The following is a 20175-nucleotide window of genomic DNA, read 5'->3' on the forward strand; positions in this document are numbered from 1 at the left end:
TTCGCTCTCAGCCAGCACCGCTGTGTACATGAAAATCGAGAAGAGACATCAGCTGATCTTATTTCAGCGGAGCTTGAGTTCGACTCGTGGAGGTTGAAACATCCAACGGAGTGAAACGCTACAGAGCTAAATCCCCCAATCGATCCGTCGGAGAATGTTTCGCGATCGGGAGTACATATCCGAGAAGCTGGAAGATTCCGAGTTCCTGCCGAGTGGCTCATCGCAAAATCCGATGAGAGCGAGAGAACGCCCCAAGGACAGATGAGGAGTGTAAGACAAATGTCACGACCGGCCGTCAGGAGCCCGTCGCACAATGGATGATGATGATGATGAGGATAATGTGACAACCATTTTCGAGATTAGTTCTTCGTTCGACAAGTTTCGATATCGGCTGTATTCCGCATGTACAACAACGGCACCCCTTGAGCGTGAGATGTCTGTCTTCCTTACGCGCACGGTGGCTTTGAATCACGTTTCATCCGAAGATTCTCATCATCTTGAGTGTTTATTCCTTGAGAGCCTCCCCGCTTCTGAAGATGTGGAGGCGTAGAGTTGAGGTCGACCTCATTGTCATCGTGAATGAATTCTTCCTCGCTTCCATAATAGTTATCTGAGCGATCAGGCAGATCGTAACTGGATGAAAATAGTTTCTTTGGGGAAAAGTCCAACTTCGTTCAATGTCAATGTCGAATCGATTTCTGAGAGATTCCTCCGAGGGTAATTCGTGACGAGCTCGTGACTCGTCTCCGAGAAACCGTTCTCGTGAGCGAAGAGAATCAATGCCCGAATTTTCGAAGACGACGGGAACGAGTGGACTTTCCTCTCACCGTCCGGATAGCGGAACATGAGCTCCGACTTTGGGTCCGAATCGGGGCCGAGGTACTTCGTGTAACTGTCCTTCAGCTGTTGAGCTTGCTGCTCCTGCTCCTGCAGCTGCTGCTGTTGTGCTTCTGATTCCGCCAGCGAAGCCGCGATGGCTGCCTTCATTTGTTCGTCCTCGTCCATCGAGAGGGTGCCGTTGCTCTTGGATTTTTCGGTGGTGGCGCCGGCTCGTCCCGAGACGGATCCGGGGACGGCTGGTAACTCAGGAAATCGGTGACGCGCTCAGCGAACGTGCAAGCATCCAGTTTCGACCAAACGATCATACGCTCTCCGGTCCGCGGGTCGATGATCGCGACGTGCGGATACGAATCGATCGGATAGAAGCGATTGTAGTTTATGTAGTCATCGGATTTGTGATACACTTGCCAAAATATGAAGCTGTCTCTAACTATGTCCTTCACGGCTTCGCTGCTCCACACGTCGCGGTTCAATGTTTGGCACTGGAAGTTCTCAGGGTTCACGACGTTCACAAGGATCCATTTGTTGAGTTCACGTCCTTCCTCGCGAGCAGCCTCGAGAGATCCTTTGAACATCAAGTCTAGAGGCGGTCTGAAGAGATCTTCTAACGTCGGTGCTTTCCTATCAGCTGCGGTCAAATTGGCCAGGCCGTCACCTCGTTCCATTTCCTCTTCTTGACGTTGAGCTTCCCTGCCGAGGTCTCTGAACGGATCGACGAGGTTCGAGCGATTGGCGAAGCCACGGCTGGTGATATTCCTCGCACCTGAGCCTCCGGGAACGTTGAACATATCGTACAATGACGTATCGACGAGAACTTCTTGTTTAGGCGCTCGGGGCGGTCTAACGTAGTCGCCTCCGTTCGAACTGCCGGGCCCCGGGTCGCGTTGTAACGGCGGGCTCGGCGGGGGTACGGCGGCGGGATTCTGATCCGGTGCGATGTCGAACCCACCCCCGTCGACATGCATGTTGACTGCTTTCTGAAGATCACCATCGCAAACCTGGAGCATTTGTGTCGCGAGCTTGTCATCGGCTCCGGTGATTTCTTTGAATTCCTCGACTTCCTTGGCGTATGTCTCTCGCGAGAACGGCATCGCCATCGTGACTGAGCTACTGATCTCGCTGTCGAGAGGCTCCAGTCACAGAAGTTCTTCGCTCGATGGACACACTGGCAATTAAACGAAACAGCGAGCTTCACACCAGCAATCAGCAGTTCAACAGCATCACTCGAAGCAGTAGCGGCGGCAGCGGCGGCGTTTGTTTAGAGCTTCGAAACAGATCCTGCTCCAACGGTGTAGCTCGTCAAGGGAAGGCCTTTAGGGTGGCGATCGGGAGATCGGTACAAACGCTGGGTCGGTGCGCGAGATTAGCTAGAGATTCCGATACGAGTGGAAACTCGAGTATCGAATCCAGCGGCGACACTCGATAACTTGCCACTAGTTCCCAATGGGAGACTACTCGTGAGAAATCCGTGAGCTACACAATCTGGGGGGGGGGGGGCACAAGTTGGTCTAGATCCGACGGGAGTTCAACGGGTTCAGTGATTGCGCTACCTCGTGATTTCGGAGCCTAGGACCGATTCGGGCAGTCCCTTTTTCCGAATGAGCCGTGAAATGAGCGTTTTCACTTCGCCGCTTTGTGAGAGAGCTGCTCTCGGATTTGATGAGACGCCTAATGATTTGGGAACCCCTGAGCCGGCTTCATTCAGTCGCCCAGATGAGAGGGCTGAAAAACAACCGAGGAATTCCAAGGGGGTTAATTTTCTGCAGATTGGGCATAAAGCAGCGCTACCGAGTGCCGACTCGAGAGAATGAGTGGGGCAATCATGGACCCCGCAGAAAATCAGGTTGGGCGCGCCCCTCTCACCCGGTCTTCGCATGCGAACTCGGGGCTCTGAAATTGTTTGGATCAAACGTTCTTAAGAATAATCCATTGGATTATCCAAGCGAGGATCACTGAATTTGGTCGAAAGTTAAGGAGCGAGTACTCAAACAGCTAACGGCCCGCCACTCATTCAGTACAAGCCTTGGACCAGCCCACGGGGGGCAGCTGTTTTTCGAGTCATTTTGCTTTGCTGCCTGTGATGAGTGAAACTCTAGATGCTCGATCTCATGCGCGGCGGGTCTCGCGCTGGTTCTAGAACTCGATCCTTTCCACTGCGTCGAGTCACCCGAGTCTAAAAGACAAACGTGTGCGGCACGACCAAGTGAGACTTCGCAGGTCGCAAGTAGGTGAAAACTGAAAGGCGTCGCGCGTCGTCATGTTTTTTATTCGATCGGGGATCGGGGGACCTTCGTCGAGATAGTCTCATTCTATTCTGACCATATTCTGCTCGGAGTGCCGTTTTCCCATGAGCTCAGCCTCGACGCGCCCGTCCCCATGGTGATCAGGACGGCAGTCCCGTGTCGATCCTGTTCGGACTGAGATATGGGCGTCAGCGCTAATCGGAGAACGCACTAGTTCCCACAATGAGGTGTCTTCTTGCGATCGTCTTCGAGCACCGATACCGATCAGAACCGAGCTGGCGTCCGCTTAAACCGATGCGACGATACTCTAAGTCTCATACGTAGAGTTAGGTTTGCCGAACAAGCTTCGGGGGAACCTTCCGCATCATGCAGCTCGCCCCGCGTGATGCCTGGGATCCGCAATACGGCTCTAGTCGAGAAATCAGTTGAGCACATCCCACATCAAATATCTGATGTTTTGGGCTGGTCGTGAGATCATTCTGAGAAATACGAAAACAATAAATCGAATGAGCATGTATTCAATTCCAGATAAGACTCGCCCGGAGGATTCCTCCGTCGCCTCCGTTCAGAGCCCGAGCTAGCTTTGCTTCGAAAGCCTGATCTGGCGTTGAAATGTATATTCTCGTGAGAGAAGCAGCTGAGAACGGTGAGAGATTCAGCATCCACGATTTGCGCGCGGACAGAGGCGTTGAGTGCGGAGTGGATTTCTCGAAGCTTAGCAGCAAAGATCTCGCGATTCGAGAGAATCGCCTCTTTGCTTTCGACCTGGAAACGCGAACGATGAAGGTGTTCGACATTGAAACGGGATCACTACAAGAGAAAGTGCCATTGAGAAATCTGCTCGGCATCACGGTGTCCGACGGCAAGATCTATGCGTGGAACATCGAAGCTGAGGTCTTCCTGATCGAGTACGGCGACAACGGCATGAGGGCGGAGAAAAAAGCAACATCTCCGAAGGATATCAACTTCATGAAGGTGATCCGAGACGAGGAGGATACGTTCACCGTGGCGATAGAGACTTTCAATAATGAAGTGTGCTTATTGAGGAATGTCCGAGGCACCACCAAGATCAGAGTGCTGAAATCGCGCAGGCATAGACTCATCGGAGCTTCTAAAAAACATCTGTATCTCTTCGCAGAGGACTCGGATGACGTCATAGACTACCATAACGATGAGTTCGTAACTTTTTTCAATACGGGCTCCGACTCGGATTTCTTGTGGTGGAGATCCCGTGTCTGCGGCGGGAGGCTGTACGCGTTATACAGAGAGTTTCAACTCGATTATTGTGGCACGATGCGAGACAGCTCCGATGAAAGTCGATCCGAAGGCGAGAGCGAGCCACGAGCGCTCTGGAAATTGGAGATTATCGAAACGGAGACCGGACTTCGACAAATCATCAATTTGGGCATCGCGCTCGACATCTGGCACATTTGCGCACTCGATGCTTGTTGACTTCATCTCGGAGTTAAACACCTGCTGGTATCGGTTAGATCGTACAGCATGATTTTCCTGCGATGATTGAAACCCGCGATATTGGAGAATCCATTATAGGTGTATGGGGGATCGAGCCTCGACACTGAGAGATCCTAATATACTGAATGGTCATCTGGAACCGGGTCGGCTCCATGCGACCGTCACCGTGCTGCCGATTCCGGACCCACTCCGGGAGGGCTTACTTAGTATACGGCGGATTGTCCTCTCGCAGACTCCTTCGGATCTACCGGCAGCTGTTTGTCAAATTGATAAATGATACCAAGGTATTTCCCTCGAACCTACTGCCTGCTCTGTGCTGCCGGCATGTTCGTAATCTCGACCCTCGAAGCCTAGCCAGGAGCGTTCGGAATCATTCCATGCCGTGCCTGGATCTCACAGCAATGGTTTCTCCATCGACAGATTTCTTGTGGCTCGTTATATGTGAGAAATATATTGTGAGAGAGCTCAAAACCAGAAGCGAATTTTGAATATTCGGCTAATTCCGCGATGCCGGGGTCTCCAAAGAAGAAATGAACCGATGTTCCCCAGGAGTTTGTGGAGAACGCAGCCGACCGCCAGACTCGCGGTGTACCCGCACGCGGGGATAGTCGGCATGGTCAATGGAAATCCGTGCGAGAGGAACGGGCCGCGTTGGAGCCTTGGCGATTCGGTGAAAATAGAGCTCTGATTTAGGGGAGAATTCACCTGTCCCTCGCCGCAGGAGGAAGAGAACTCCTTTGCTCCGATTACGCTTTCCCGCGGTGTGTCGAAATTTTGGCGCCTACTCGGAATTCGCCGCTCGAGGCTGTGGCACAGGCGACATCACATCGAAATTCCGGACTAGAATGAAGCGTAGAACGAGATTCTCGCGGACTCCCGGCTTTTCCTAGCAGGCTCGAGTTCCCCGCTTATCCTGAACGTGAGCGGGATACGCGGAAGCGTCGCGGAGTTTTTATACCTCACCATCAACCGCGAGGTCGCGGCTCGTCTGGCCAACAATGACGACAAAAGCTTCCTCCCTCGCACTCAGCGACGCAGATCATTATACATATTCCCAACTTGGGTCTCGATCCGGCAAGCGTTCTCGGGAGAAACAAATATTAATGATCACATATCGTATCAAAGTTATTCGGATAGCCGCGATACGAGGTCGATCAGGAGGTTTGAGAGAGATGCGAGGAGAGGATGCGCGAGGTGACAAACGATCCGCTCGAGAATCTCCCGGCAGGTCGACGGCAAGCGGCGGCTTCCCCCAATGTAGATGGCCCCGGATCAAGACACACGCACGTGGCGTTTCTTGAAAGCTCGACTTGGCATCACCGGGTGGAAGCCTCTCGGGGCATTCTGGACAGGTAGCTCCTAATCCTTCCATTCGGGCTTTTCATCCTTGACTTTCTCTCGATTTGGTTGGAGATTCCGCACCTCCCCCATGAAGCGGAGGAGAGCTTGCATAGTTTCTGAGTTCCTTCTGTGGCACTTTCCGGCGCCGCAGAGATTCCTTCTTGGGCCGGGGAGTTAGTCTACAATTATTGAAGTCTGCTTTCTAGGAGACGTTCTGCTCGCTTATTCATTTGGAGGTGATCAGTAGGAATCGAGGTCGAGAGCTGCGCACTTTTCCTTTGATGACGAACGAATATTGGATACTGAGTCGCGGGTGACCGCCTCAGGGAATCGCAAGGGGATACTGGGGAAGCGACGGCTATTCGTGGCACGTCAATGCGCTCGAACATGATTTCCCTGAATACCCGCTTCCTGTGGAGTCTTGCTCCGCTTCTCGAGAGTGCGTTACTCCGCGAAAACTTCTCTCTCGGTATATGGATTCTGCTAAGTATCAGTCCGAGGAGACAGAGGTTTCTGAAGCCCGCTTCCTCGGTGACGGAGATCGCTCACGATACGCCACAACTGCTTCTCCCTCCAGACAGAGCACCACGCACTCCAGGGAAAGGCAGGGCGCACGTCAAAAACGGAAACTCCCTTCCCACGATTCGTACCGTGCCTCGAATGGCTCGTTCCCGCGGTCGAGGAGACTCTGAGAGTCGAACCAGTGTCGGATGAAGTTGTGAACACCCTCGTAAGGTTCCCTTTCCGTCTTGACGTCCTTTCCACTCAGGAGAACCATGTGCTTCGAACCTCACGCCAGATTCGCTCAAACCGTCACAGGATTGACGTCGTACAAAGCTGAGAGGTGTTCCAGCGCTGCTCCGAGTGCTATTGGAATTAGCGTACCGATGTAGCTATAGTGTGTTCCTGGTCGTTCCTGGTTTGTTTTGTGATTTGATGAACGTTGGTCAAGTGAAGCCGCGTAGACTTTTCCGGATGTGAAATGTGGGGGCTGGCGTTCTTGTTGGGGGTCGCCAGTGCCACCATGCCTCTGGATATCAACCCCAAGGATGTTCAGGGTGTTCAAGATATGTTCGAAAATGAGAAGTCCGGCCAAGCGCCCGGTATTCGATACCATCCGGCTCCCAGGCTCCCGGAGAGCCAGGCGCCTTCTCGGAGCGTTTACCAAGGATGTCAATTCAACAACCACGACACAGTGAAAGTGCACTACCATTGCATTAAAGCGCTTCCTCACCTAAGTGGAGTTCCTCAGAACGTCACGAAACTGTGAGTGCTTCTTACGAACATCTGTCATCAGCGGTACTTTTGCGATAGCCGCCTAGGGACCTATAAAGTGAAACCGAGTACACTCGAGTCTCCTTAGTCGTACCGACCTTGCTGTCCCGATTTAAGTCGACATTTGAACGTCTTTCCCGCTCAGAATGTGGTCAAGAACACGGAACGGAACTCTTTAATTGGCTTTGCAAAAGGACAACCGACTCGTAGAGCCGGTAACGGTCAAAAGTGTGACAACCTTGCCTCCGAGGTCCTTTCAGGTCCGAGCAGGCGGCAGCGATCTGCTCATTTCCCGCGCCGTTCTGCCCTCGGCAACTGCGAGGCTGGCGCCGCCGTCAGGACCCCGTCGCAGAGCGTTCGAGATCATCCGTCCTAAACGTGTGTTCACTAAATCCCGGGTCCGGCACGAAACGGACTTATTCGAGTCCGAGTGACGTGGCCCATCGCGCGTGGGATAAGCGGGGAGTCTTTGCAGAGGTCACATTGTTCGACTTTCTGGAGACCCGGTGGAGCGTCCGTTCCTGTCAAGCGAGCTCCCGTCAAGATCGGAGGAGCCCACACGGAATTTTCGTCATTGCTCCCCGGGCGATGGGGAGATCGGAAATAATTCGAGGATAATTGACGATCCGTGAGAAATTCGAGCCGATTATCCTCTGAGAAGCTCAGAACATTTTGCGGCGTAGACACTGATCCGAGTGCCTGTCGAGACGGAAGAGTGTAAATCCGTAACGAGTCCCAAGCGCACGCTCGCTCCTGGCCTCGACCCCCGAGCACTCTTATCCGGATTAGGGCTTGGCAGCCTACGCAGCTTGTATGGTCGTGTCTGAGACCTTACATAAGTGCGTGAGAAACCATCGGGTTGTGGGAGGAGGAAAAGAGTCGAGTTTCGGAAGAAACAACTGCGTGGGTGGCTCCCGAGATCAGACTCGCCTCGGTAGGGTCCTGCGCTCCTATTGCTGGTCTGGCACTTATTCGACCCCGGCGCTCCTGCCGGCGAAGATATTGCCGACTCGGAAGATTATTGAATTCTTCCCCGGCCCTGTGTATCCATGCATGGCTCTGACCATCAACAAGTCAAACCTGATAAGCTCTCGCTCGGCGGGAATCCTGAGTGTAAGACCCTATGCTGATGCACGTGCGGAATATTATCGATTGTTAGGCGTCCGTTGGAACTTCGAGAAACCAATGACGGCTCGGAAGCAGTGAGTCAGCTGACTGCAGAGATATTTAGGAGAGTTTCATTGTATCCTCCTTACTCTTAGATCTCACGGAGAGAAAGATGCAGCCGAGGCGGGTTAAAAACGCGATCGAGTCAGGAGGTTAGCTGATACTTTACAGAGAGTCTCGTGATTCGAGAAAAATCATCGACGCAGAGCGCGTTTATCGCCTGGGTGGCCCGAGAATACGCATCCTCGTATTGCTGTGAACTTTCCATAATTATTTGTGGAATTTTTTTCTTCAGCTCGTGGATGTTGTCACCCTCCCCGGCTTCTTCATCGTGATGAACCCCGATCTCAATTCAAGTCTGAAGACCCTCGGGGGACCGATTCCTCCAAACGTGGCAGGGAACTCTGCTCACGTCAGTCTGAAAATTTTATTTAGAGATTGCATCCCACCCGACTCTCTCTGAGAGCCGTCCTGAGAAGTAATCAATACGGTAAACCAATGATAGTCCTTCGAGAAAGTCTTCATTCTCCGGTTCCAAGCCTGCCACGGCGTCGCTCACGAGCTTCCCGGGAAGCAACGCATTCGGACCCCAGGAGAACATGTTCTCGGAGAGCGCGCTCCCGCACGAGTTCCACATGCGAAAACTTCGAATTCAAACCTTCCCGATGAGGTGAGGTCGAAGTGGAGCCTCGTCGGCTGACCGACCTCTAGCCTTGCTCACAGGGTCCTCGCGCACTATAGGCTCGTTAGCCGTCGACCGTCGCTCGTTGGGAGGAGGAGGGGGGCTGGGCACTTCAATTAGCTGTCCTGCTCTATACGGGGAGCGATGTATCAAGTCACCGTGAAGAATCCGTGAAGCAGTCCGACTGTCAGAACTTAAGCCGTCCGGGATTACGGATCGCCTCCGCGCGTCTCGTTAGGTCCGTGCTCGTGCACTACGTGTCCTCACGTCAACGCTTATGAGCAGACGGGAGCGCTCCAGAACTTCCAGCGCACGAATCCAAGAGCCGAAGAGGAACGAAAAGAAAAACCACTATCGGGGGTGCACTCAGCGGAGATGTTAACACTGGCGTCGGGGAGGACGTTTTCCGTCTGAAAGATCTGCGGAATAAGAGGATGGCGGGACGCCTAGGTGGTCAAGCTCCTAGGGAGCAAGCTTCCCAATAAAGACATGGCATCTGTCGAAAGGCCCTAGGATTAGATCTCTCAGTAGCGAGAAGGCCTTCTTCGTTGATACGACGGGCCATCCTCGAAGCTCGTTGAGATGGAAAAGGGAAACTGGGCAAGGAGAGATCGTCTGCAGTTTTCGTTCGCGTTAAGTGAGCTCATTGCTGATGACGGAGCGGTTTCGAACTGCCTGGCGTGGCAATTTCCACGACTGTCAGAGGACGACTCAAGGTTTCTGAGACCTGGGTGGCAGAAATTCCTGCTCTCTAACTCTTGGAGCCTTGTTTCGCCCATAGATCGAACGCCGTATTGTCTTTTGGCAACACCGATCAATGTTCCACCGTCTCGGTCGTAGACTCTGTGGCTACGCTATGCCGCCGATGCTATATTACGAAACCAGCCCCAGCTGTTCGAGGGATTAGCAGCGGACATCCTTCATTGACCCATATCAGCAGTGAGGGAAGAAATACTCGGTGAGCTCTGATTCCGGTCATGCAGAGAAAGCCTCCGAGGATTGTTGTCTCAGTATTGGCACGGAGCGGTCTGTCTGTTTGCTCGTCAGGGAAACGAGCGCGCAGTCGGGAAATGCGCTCCGTATGAGGGTGCGTCCATAGATGTAATTCAATCTACCAGGGAAAATACGGTTTCTACCCGTCGAGTGAATGGTGCTGTCGGTGCGCACGAATGAGGCAACATCCAACATTCAGCCCGGCGCAGAATTTGATTTCACCGCAGAGAATCTCGAGCGTAGTCTGGAGGTTCTCAAGGGATTTGGCCCGGAGAAGTATGATCATTCCCCGCATGATCTCCTCATTCTCAGCTCTCGATTCTTCCACGGGATCGATTTCATAGATCGAGTCGAAGCCCCCCACCTGGCAGACCACGAGCTTTCCGCATTCGGAAGTGATCGTGGAGCACACTATCGGATGTCTCTCCTCCGAGTCGCTCATTCATGTGGTTTGTGTCCAAGTCTGGTCTCCTGAGGGAATATAGCTCCGGGAGAAATCAATGAAGACGTCCACGATGCGCTTCCGACCGATACGACGTGGTTATCGAACGTCTGCACTAGTCTGCACGAAAAATCGTCGACTCGAGACCACGGAATCGCGGGGATGAAGTTCAAATTGAACGGGTCGCGAGAGTGCGCCCGCCGCAAAAAAAAACGTTCCCGATGATTAGAGAGCAGTGCTTTGAGAGATCATCCACCGACATTCGAGCGGACGGCCCCTCATGGAGGAGAGCATCATCATTTTGGGAATAATTAGCTCTACCGCATGAAGACTGGTGGTGTGTGCGTTCCGACGGAGAGACGACCGGAGACTGAATTCGCTTAATCGAAAACGAGCGCGGCTTTCGTTAACCGATCAGACATTCCCCCGAGATTATTGGTGTTTTTTTCTAAACGCACTCCTCTGAGTTTGAGCCAGCTCTCTTTTTTGCCTGGGCAGCAAGATCGCGGGAAAATCCCCCCAGGGAATAACCGAGTTTTTCTGGCAGCCTCTTCCGAGCGATCATGAGAACTTCAACTCGCAGACTTTGGCCGACCTCAGATGGTGAGACGACTCGCCACGGAGCCATAACTCATCCGTCCCATATCCACAAACATCGGGGGCCGATCGGAGCTCGATCGGGTGGAAGCTCCGGAACAGCGGGACTAGCGGCGACCGCATCAGAACGATTTGCGCGAAGGCTGAATTTCGGGCAGATCAAGGCAAACGAGCACACGCAGCTATCAGGACACAGATTTCTGGCTCTCAGGGGTCTGCAGAGGGATAAATGAATGGAACAGGAAATGTGTCGATTCGTGGAACAGCCGGGGCCTTATGCTCGGTCGGAGAACAAAATGTATCGTGGAATTGGAGAAGAAGAAAGCAAGCATCCAGACGCCATCTAATTCTCCATTAGGAAGCAATAGATGACAGGACCGAATCTATATCTCGTGAACACTAGCCCGAGCTCCCGGGAGAATACAGCTCTCCGTTGAGACGTTGATCATGTGAGTCGTTTCCCCCCTCCACTTTATGCTACCTTTTGTGATCGACGAGCCCAGGGATTATCTATTGAGCACGAGAGGTTAATTATTCGTCCAGGTCCGAAAGTCCGATGCCGAATACATTCGTTCAGAGACGCCTCGCTCCTAGGTCTGCGAGGAGCGATCGACTCGACGCTGTCCCGCCCCTATGGCGCAGAAAATCCACGTATTCTTGCTGCGAAGAACAGATGGATGAGAGATGCAACGAGGGAAAAATTGGAGAACTAAGCTACTCGCACACCTTCGGTATGAAGGTCCAGTTCCTACCTATCATCCGTGGGGGAGCAGATGCCGAAACGATAAGTAGTCATTAAATTCGTCCCGGATCGGCCTGGAGCCGGCAACGACTTGTCTCTGACAGCGCGAGAACTCGTTTCGGTTTCCTCCCCCCTTTTATATGCGCTGGAAAGCACCAAGAATCGTGCGACCGTGAGATAACGATTCCGTCGTCGACTGAATACGGCTCAACTTCATCCGAGCGCGTACTAATTCGCAATCGATCAAATTCGCGAATAATTTCCGAAACGCTTCAAAGCCTTTATCTTCATGGACCAGACGCTTGCGCTGATCGATGCGGGCCGACTCCGATTATTTCGTGTAAACATCTGTCCTCTCCGCAGATTCGTCCTTAAACTCAGCCGAGTAGGGAGTGGGGAGGGACGAAACTCGTGAGAATTCCATCGGGGCGAAGCAAATGCAATCGACCCAATCGACCGAATCGACTCAAACTTCGGGTTTTTCAATTATTGTTATCCGTTGAAGTGTAGGAGGATCGCGCACCAGTTTTTTTCCGCGAATCACCGAAGAGCCACGTGCCGTTTCTCCGTAGAGCGTAGAGAATTTGTGGAGGCCACGGACCGCCGCGGGAATAAGCTCTGAAAGCCCGATGGTCTGAACATTGGCACCCTCGGGTGGCTCCAAATTCACCCCTGGGCTAGTCCCACGACCAAATCGACTGAGACCTTCTGAACTTCCTCGTGAGAGACACAGATCGTGACTTCTGAATTTCCGTCAAGGCTCTCACGCATCCGACCTCAGGGTTCTTATGCCTATGCAGTCCTGACTCGAGGAGCGAGTTTCCATAAAGTGTTTTTTTCTGATAAAACTCAACTGCGCTTTCTAAATGTGGGGAAGGCTCCAACCTACAATGCCAGGGCAGATCGGAGCGGTCGAATCAATCCCTTGGGAGCATGATAAGCTCGCTGACTTCCGATTACGAATGTCGACAAGCAAATGCGCGCGTCTTCCAGACAATACTAAGGATAGTCCGGAGCTTCAAGGTAGTAGGGTAATATTCAATAACTAGAGGGAATCGACCGAACGTCGTTCTCAGCGACAAGACAGGACTCGTGAAAATTGAAATGACCTCTCCGTGTCCACATCGTGTGTCGGTATATGAACAAAGTGAGGCGAACACTGTCCTAGATGTACGGTGTTCATGTACCCAGCGTATCGGAGGCCAGGGCAACCGCTGGGATATACCGCCGCTCTCGGTGGGCTCAGAAGAGAAAGTAACCGAAACCTTTGAAAGACGACTTGACAATTCGAGATAGAGGGGCGATTGGAGCCGCAACCCTGAAAGTGCTGGGATCGAGCTCGAAACGCTGGGTCGAGTTTCGCAATGTATGGGCTCGGAGCGCCGGGACGAAGATCATTGGAACTTTCAATTGCACCCGCGCGGATCCTGCCGAGTTGCGCGCGCCCGTGACGCCTGTTTTCTGCTTCAGACAACCTTTCTGTTCTCAGATTGCTTCTGCATCGGAACGTGACTGCTCTGGCCATTCTAAGAGCGCGTGGGTGCATCAGTCTTCATCTAGGGGATCTAAACCCTCGAAGGAATATGAATCGAACTGTTTGCTGGTTTTCATGGTTGACAGATATCCATCGAGGTCCCGACAACGCTCTGGAGGGGTGCGCTCCACCGACGTAGCGTGAGAGCTACCCTTTCTTATCGGATTATCGATGAGCGCTAGGGACACGTAGGATCCTTACGCGGCCTCTCAACAGGTGGAGAAACAGCGTAGGACAAGAGTTTCGGGAAAAAAAAATTCGGACTCTCCACTCCCCAATTCTTCGCCTTGAACTTCTATTCTACATGGAATTCAAATGCTTCCCTCCCTCTTCACCGGTCCCGCTGCTCCCGGTCCAGCCTCTCCCACCCATACGAGAGGAAAAAGCTCAGAAAGGCGCACAAGATCAGTATGAGAGTCGTAGTCGGCGTATCGCATCCGTCGGCTTCTGCTGCCACTAGCGACGGGTAATCAGGGTAATAAAATTCATAATGCCCGGAGTGAAATTGCAATGCGTGAATCGGGACGTTGAGCATCACAGTCTCAATGAAATTGAGCGCTGTGCTGTAAGGATTCTTGTCGTACCCATTGAAAGCTCTGCTTTTCCACTTCACCTGCTCGCACCGCTCCTCCCTTGCACGTCGAATTACGGTACACTTCCTTCTCGGAATCGTTGTCGTAATTCGGTAGTCCGTCGCCGGTACCCCGATGCTCTGAGCGACGGGTAGGCTCAAGTATCACGGGGCGGACAGAATGCCGAGTATCCCGGTCTTATCTGAAAGTCGCTAAACGGCCGACGTCTGAGAAATCCCCCGGGGAGCTCTATATTTGACAGAACACAAAGGGTGCCTCCGCTCTCCTGCTTTGCAAGAAAACCAATGTGCAAACAAGGGTCATCGTGTTCTCTGTTCGGAAGGACAGGATCATATATTCGATGATTCTCGGGAAAAGCTCCGCCTCGATCAAGTCTTCGCACGTTCAAGGCTCGCTCTTACAACAAGCGAACCGAATGCAGACGTCCCGCACCTCAGACTCTCGGGGTATGCTGAAATATGAATCCAGAACGCTGGATTATAATGACTCATCAATGCATGACGAATGCTCGATGCGAAACTCGAGAGAGGAAAAAGATCGCATTCCTCGCATCAAGGCAGGGGGTGAATAATTCATCGATGTTTTCGAAATCATCGCTGCTAACCTGGCTCTGAGCCGAGCGGCTGATTGCGTCATCATGTTTCCATTCGCTCTGAATATTTCGCTCACCAATTGTGTGATTGTGAATTGTGTGAACAAGTGTTGATTTCCTGTGTGAACTCTCCACAAAGACGGAATTTCGCGAATATTCGTTGCCATGTTTGATTCTTGGAGGACTCAAGCTGTTTCTGCGCTAACAATCTTGAGTCGAGTGATTTGACGGACGCTCGGTCTGTACTCCGTGCACTTAATGGATGTGCGAGCGAGCTCTGGGAGAAGAATGATTCTTCCCTTGTCTCTGCGACTTCTACGGAGGCGCGCAGCCAGATCCATTCATTCATTCATAATTCGATTCTCTCCGGCTTCAACGGAGGTGCCTCGGAGCCTTCATGCGTCCAGAAAACGAATTCCAGCTTGGTGCCGCAATTCCCACGCATCTCTGATCGAGGCTTCTGCACTGTGATGGAAATGAGCATATTCTCCTGCGGAGCTCTCTTGCAGCGGGTATTCGTGAATTTGCCCCCTCCCCCTCCCTTTTCCAGCACGAATCCCCGGGCTTTACTTCGAGGATTCTCTTCCGACAAGGATTCAAGATTAACAGGACTTCAAATAGCTTCCCTGTCACTGACAGATGGAACGCAAACCTTCGCCGGCGACAAGAAGAAAGTCTCGCTTTCTTTCTTGCTCGCATGCATGCCGTTGAGCTCGAGGCGGAACACCGATCAAGCGATGTACAGCATCCGCTCGGGCGTATTCTCAGACGCTCCCCACTGTCGCATGTTGACTTCTCCCACGGCGACAAGTTGAAGTTTCCAAGCTTCAGGCTTGAGGCTATGGCATGGGAGCAGGCAAGCGATAAAACGAGATCTCCGCCGCGTATACAAACTCTCAGTTTCTACTGGCTTACAACCCTGAGCCAGCAGACGCTTTGTCCGGCCTATTGTACTGCGCGGGAGAAGATTCAGAGCAGAATAGATTCCGAAGTATCGTCATGCATTTATCCCCGACTCCTGGCGAGAAAGTTTCTTTCACATCATCTTGCGAATTTTGGAAGGAATTCTGCATGTACGAGTCCTCCATCCTTCTCTGCTCTTGGAATCGCTTCTTCCCGATGCTCTCGCGATGCTCCATCGCGAAATCGGCGAGTTCCGGTCTCGGGCCCCCAATTTGGACGCTAGAGCCAATATTTCGATTGATAAATACAAAAGCAGCCCCCGAGCCTCGGATCAATCAAGCCGGAGAGTGATTCGTCGATTCGCCAATCCGGGCTTGCTTAGACCCCGAACATATGCGAACGGAGCGACCGCCAGTCGCGTCCGCGTCTGATGGTCTGCGATGGGTTCCCGTATCCAGGCGGCCAATTCATCGTGATAAACGAACTTGTATGATATTTTATCGCTTAACCATTCGCCGAGGAGAGTCGATACCGGCTAACGTATCGAACTCCACCGATAAAAGTTCGAATTCGCCGTTTTTAAAGCGACGGGGCACGAGGGCGATCAATTTCCATCGCGCAATCGGGATACGTGACATCTAATTGAATGAATCATCGGGTGAGTGGACGAGTACAGAAAGCATCGAGTGAGCCCCCGGGCACCTGCGGGGATTGATTCGCTTTGACTCGACCCGAAGCTCTTGAGCGGACTTTTTCTGTCGCTTGGCAATCGCACATTCCGCTGTACACCTACACCGAGCACAGGTCCCTGAGGCTTTTGTCGGGATGGGCTCTCCCGACAGAAGACCACTCAGGCTCTACCCTTGCGTGGGACAGAAAGCATCTGTTCGGTTTGACGACGACGTCGAAGCAATCAATCCGAATCATACGTCAAACTCACGTCTTTTCGCAGCCGGGAGGGAGGACGTCGAGACTCGAACATTTGTCTCTTTGTCCCCTTCTGGACCGAAGACACAGGTTGATTATTCGGTATATTTGGACATCCTCAGAACATGGTAATCCACTGAGGAACAAGATCGAGGAACGTGTGCGAGGATTGCAGAATCCCTCGGGGAATAGGGGGATGAGATGGGTCTTCCCCGAAATCGAGCTCTGCAGTCGCCACCCTACGTATATGGATGGGACCGCGGTGCTCAACATTACAGAGATTTGTGATTTACGAGGCCACACAGACTCTTCTTCGCTGATCGGGGCGTCTGAGCGTCCTCAGCAAGATACGTATTCCCGCTGTACAGGCCGAGCCGCCTTCATTTTATGTCGGCTTCGCAGAAGGCGCTAATCTGTAATATAAATCCCACTTCATCCCATGGCCGTTTTTAAGACTTTTGCCACAGATTTTCCCTTCCGTGCTGGAGCAGACGTCTCCTCGAAGCTTTGCCATGAAGATCTGAATAAGGCTCAGGGTGCTGACCGACCGTCACGCGATTCGTCAGCGTCCTTGCTCCTTTCGACCTTCCCAATACTTATTTACTTTTCCCTCTCATCCGTTTTGTCCATCCTCCTGACGAGAGTCTAGCCGCTAGGTCGTTCTGGGAGCTGATTCGTCCCCTTCCCAGGGGGAGATGCCAGATTTTCCCGGGAGAGATCAGTTCGGAGTCGAGTTTCCTCGATCTTGGAAATTCTCAGCTAGGATTCCACACACACCGACCGCCGTTGATCTTGGCTCGCTGGCTGGTTGCCAGCGGTAGCCATCCTCCTGGCGTATGCGAGGAATTTTTCCGCAATCCAGTACCGCGTTCCTCCGAAACTGCCTGCGTTGTCCTGAGTTTTGAAGCGATCGGATTCATGCATTCTCTCGGTGAGGGCTGTGACGGCATTTCACTGCGTGCAACAGCGACGCTTTTCTCGTCCTCAGACCTCATGTGTTGATTTTTCCGCGTAGCAAGAAGCTATCGCAGCGACGTGATAGGAAAACCAACAAAGCCTGCGACATAACGGTGACCTAGCAAGCGAGCGAGCGAGAGAGCGAACGAACGACAGAGAGAGCAAGCAATCGACCCCAGCCTACCAGAACTGAGGACACATTGTCCGTTCGCTCTGGGAGATAAAGTAAGGGAGGACGGTGCAATGATTAAAAAGAAGCATCGAGCGACGTGTGGAAGGTCTTAGCGAGGCAAACTCCCGCTGACAGGCTTTGTCTCTAGCCAGCATGGAGCGCAATTCACATCACCCTCCTTCGAGAGCCTGGGAGGACTGTGCTAGAGCAGTGCTCGGATAGCATCGATTCTCATGGATATATGCGCTATATAAGTGTTAGGGAGGCAGGGGACGCTAGGATCAATAATACTTCTATGGATGATACTCCCGTACACATTCGGAGCACTCAGAACGTAGCCGGAAACGAGAAGAACGCCGAAGATTGGCTCGGATCTATCAGACTCCGGGACCGGTTTCGGAGTCATGCTGGTCCCTCGGGCGATATCGCCGGAGCGGAATTATTTCATGCAGATTGGGGGACGAGGAGATCTAAGCCAAGCGAATTGGAACGGTTATTGTGCGTGTTTATCTTATCTTGGACATATGCATCTCATCTCGCCCGTAATACCGTATGATTCTCTCACTCAGTCATGTGGGCGAGATTATTCGCCGCTGAGTTTCCAACGGAGCTGGGAAAAGTCGTGACCCGCTGTCCGCCCGGTTGCTTGCACTTCAACCCGATTTGAGTCGTCCATCAAATCGAATGATACCATCGGAGAGGATCGAGTAGCTGAGCGTCGAAGCAGTCGACCGAATGTCTCCTGATGGGAACCGCAGGCTCGCTCCAACAACACTGAAAATCCATTTCCGGCGAATTGTTCTCGGACACCTACGTTCACGAGAAGTAGGTAGGTAGAGCTCAGAGGTCCAGACACTCCGCTATACTTGCATATGGCTGCCTTTCCCGACGTTTATTGACCGAATATGCTGTCAATGTTGTTTTTCTAGCTGCAGTAAATGTTGCTAGTGAGACCGCAGATTCCGGGTCTTGCGGAGTTCGGGATCGACAAACGGAATCGGCGATGGAATGGGGTCGGCGAACCCATGCTTCTGGAACATATTTTGCTTCCGATAGAATCCGATAGTCCGCCAAGACTCCCAGACGATGAATTTTCTCCTCGATTTTGTAAAATGCTCCATCAGGCCAGCGTCGATAGGTAACTGATGGGCTCCAAGTTCCCGGGTGAATTCCCCATGGACAGCTTCTTCAGCGCCTTCTCGCCTGCCTATTTCGGCCTTGTCTAGTGCCTGAACCTCCTGGCTGCGAGGAGAACGATCAATTTGTCGTAGTTTCAAGCTTGCGGGATTTCGCCAAAAATGATCTCGGACCTCGCCTCATTCGCACCCGCATTCTTGAGATGCAGCTTCATAAAATATCACCTCAAGGAGTCCGTCGTAAGAGACCTTCATCAGTAACTAGTGCTCGCCGCATCTAGAAAATGACTGCATCCCTCCTGGATATCTCCATTACTTAGTGATCGGGTCTCCATTCATGGAGCTTCTTATCGGAGCTTCATTACTCTTCCTTCGATTAGGATGACTCGCAGTATAACGAGCGAGACGTGCGTTCGTTTTTCCTTAGCGGGCATCGTTGCAGTAGCTCCCCAGCGTGTTCAATATTCGAAGGCGTGTTGAGGGTATGAGCCACATCAATAAGGATGCTCTGCTTCCGACCCGGGAAAATATTTACCTTCTCTGGATTCCCTCTCTCTAGCATCGTGGGAACGGGGCGTGTTGATTAAGACTTCGGATTTCGGATCATCATCGTGGAGCTCCGTTGATCGATCGCTGCTAGTGCGAGTCGGTCCGACTGACAGGGGAACAGATCCGAGTCGGCCGTAGCGAGGCGCACTCGCGTCGAGCTATGATTCGGAGAGGTTCTCTCGAGCCCATCGGAGGCGGGGACCTTGAAGCGAGGCATTAGTTTGCGAACGATGCCCGGAGCAGGCAATCTGGGAGCTGAATGAAAGTCCTGCTCCGACTCAACGTGAGCTGAGAAGACTTCGAGCCCGATTCCAGCAGGGTGGAACGGGGCTCCTCCTCTTTCAGAGCCATACCATTTCAGAAATTCATCGCAAGGAATCCTCTAGACTTCTCATCGAAGTCACCTGATCGAAATCCTCTCAAATTCGTTAATTGCAGCCGAGTTCCCGATATGTATGACACATCGATAAGGCTGGGAATAATTAACGGCACTTTTCCCGATTTACGGCGATTTTCACCCCCCATTGACTTCCTATGGAGGATCGCCTGAAAATACCGTGAAAATTCGCGGCTTTTGGCGCGATCGCGCCAACTTCCCAGCCCTACACATCGAACCCCCCACCTCCACTCCCTCACGAATTCTGACTCGAACACATAAACACGGAAACATCGAAGAAGGGTGAAAACGGATATGCTCTTCGGCGGGAATTGTTAAAGGGAGAGGCATCCATGTATCATTGTCCAATATGCTTCGCGTATCTGATGGTAGTCTGATACAGAGAAATTGTCGACATCGACTCACGAGACCAATATATGGCGTGGGGAGGCCGTGTTCGTGAGAAATACGAAACCTCTTCTCATCGAGAATTGCTCGTGGGTGGCTCTTGGTGGAACCGGGCTCGATTCGTTTTCGAGTGAGGGATCGGAGATTCTCCACGAGACCGAATGTCTGCGCAACTCGCCGACAATACTTAACGAGGTTACTACCTCCCAGAATTTCCACCTTTGCCCCTCCCC

The 20175-nt window shown here is 52.4% G+C and overlaps 1 protein-coding gene across 1 annotated transcript; it reads right to left on the reverse strand.

Annotated features, from left to right (window-relative positions):
* Positions 1–302: 302 nt before the first annotated feature.
* Positions 303–1904, reverse strand: LOC100902402 (UBX domain-containing protein 7). The gene is given in 2 exon segments (XM_029110870.1): positions 303–1007; positions 1010–1904. Coding segments are annotated over 2 exon segments (1227 nt in total). The 5' UTR covers positions 1848–1904; the 3' UTR covers positions 303–618.
* Between the last annotated feature and the right edge of the window lie 18271 nt (positions 1905–20175).

Source organism: Galendromus occidentalis, unplaced genomic scaffold (genome assembly GCF_000255335.2).
Source record: "Galendromus occidentalis unplaced genomic scaffold, Mocc_1.1 scf7180000077128, whole genome shotgun sequence".
Taxonomy (NCBI): Eukaryota; Metazoa; Arthropoda; class Arachnida; order Mesostigmata; family Phytoseiidae; genus Galendromus; species Galendromus occidentalis.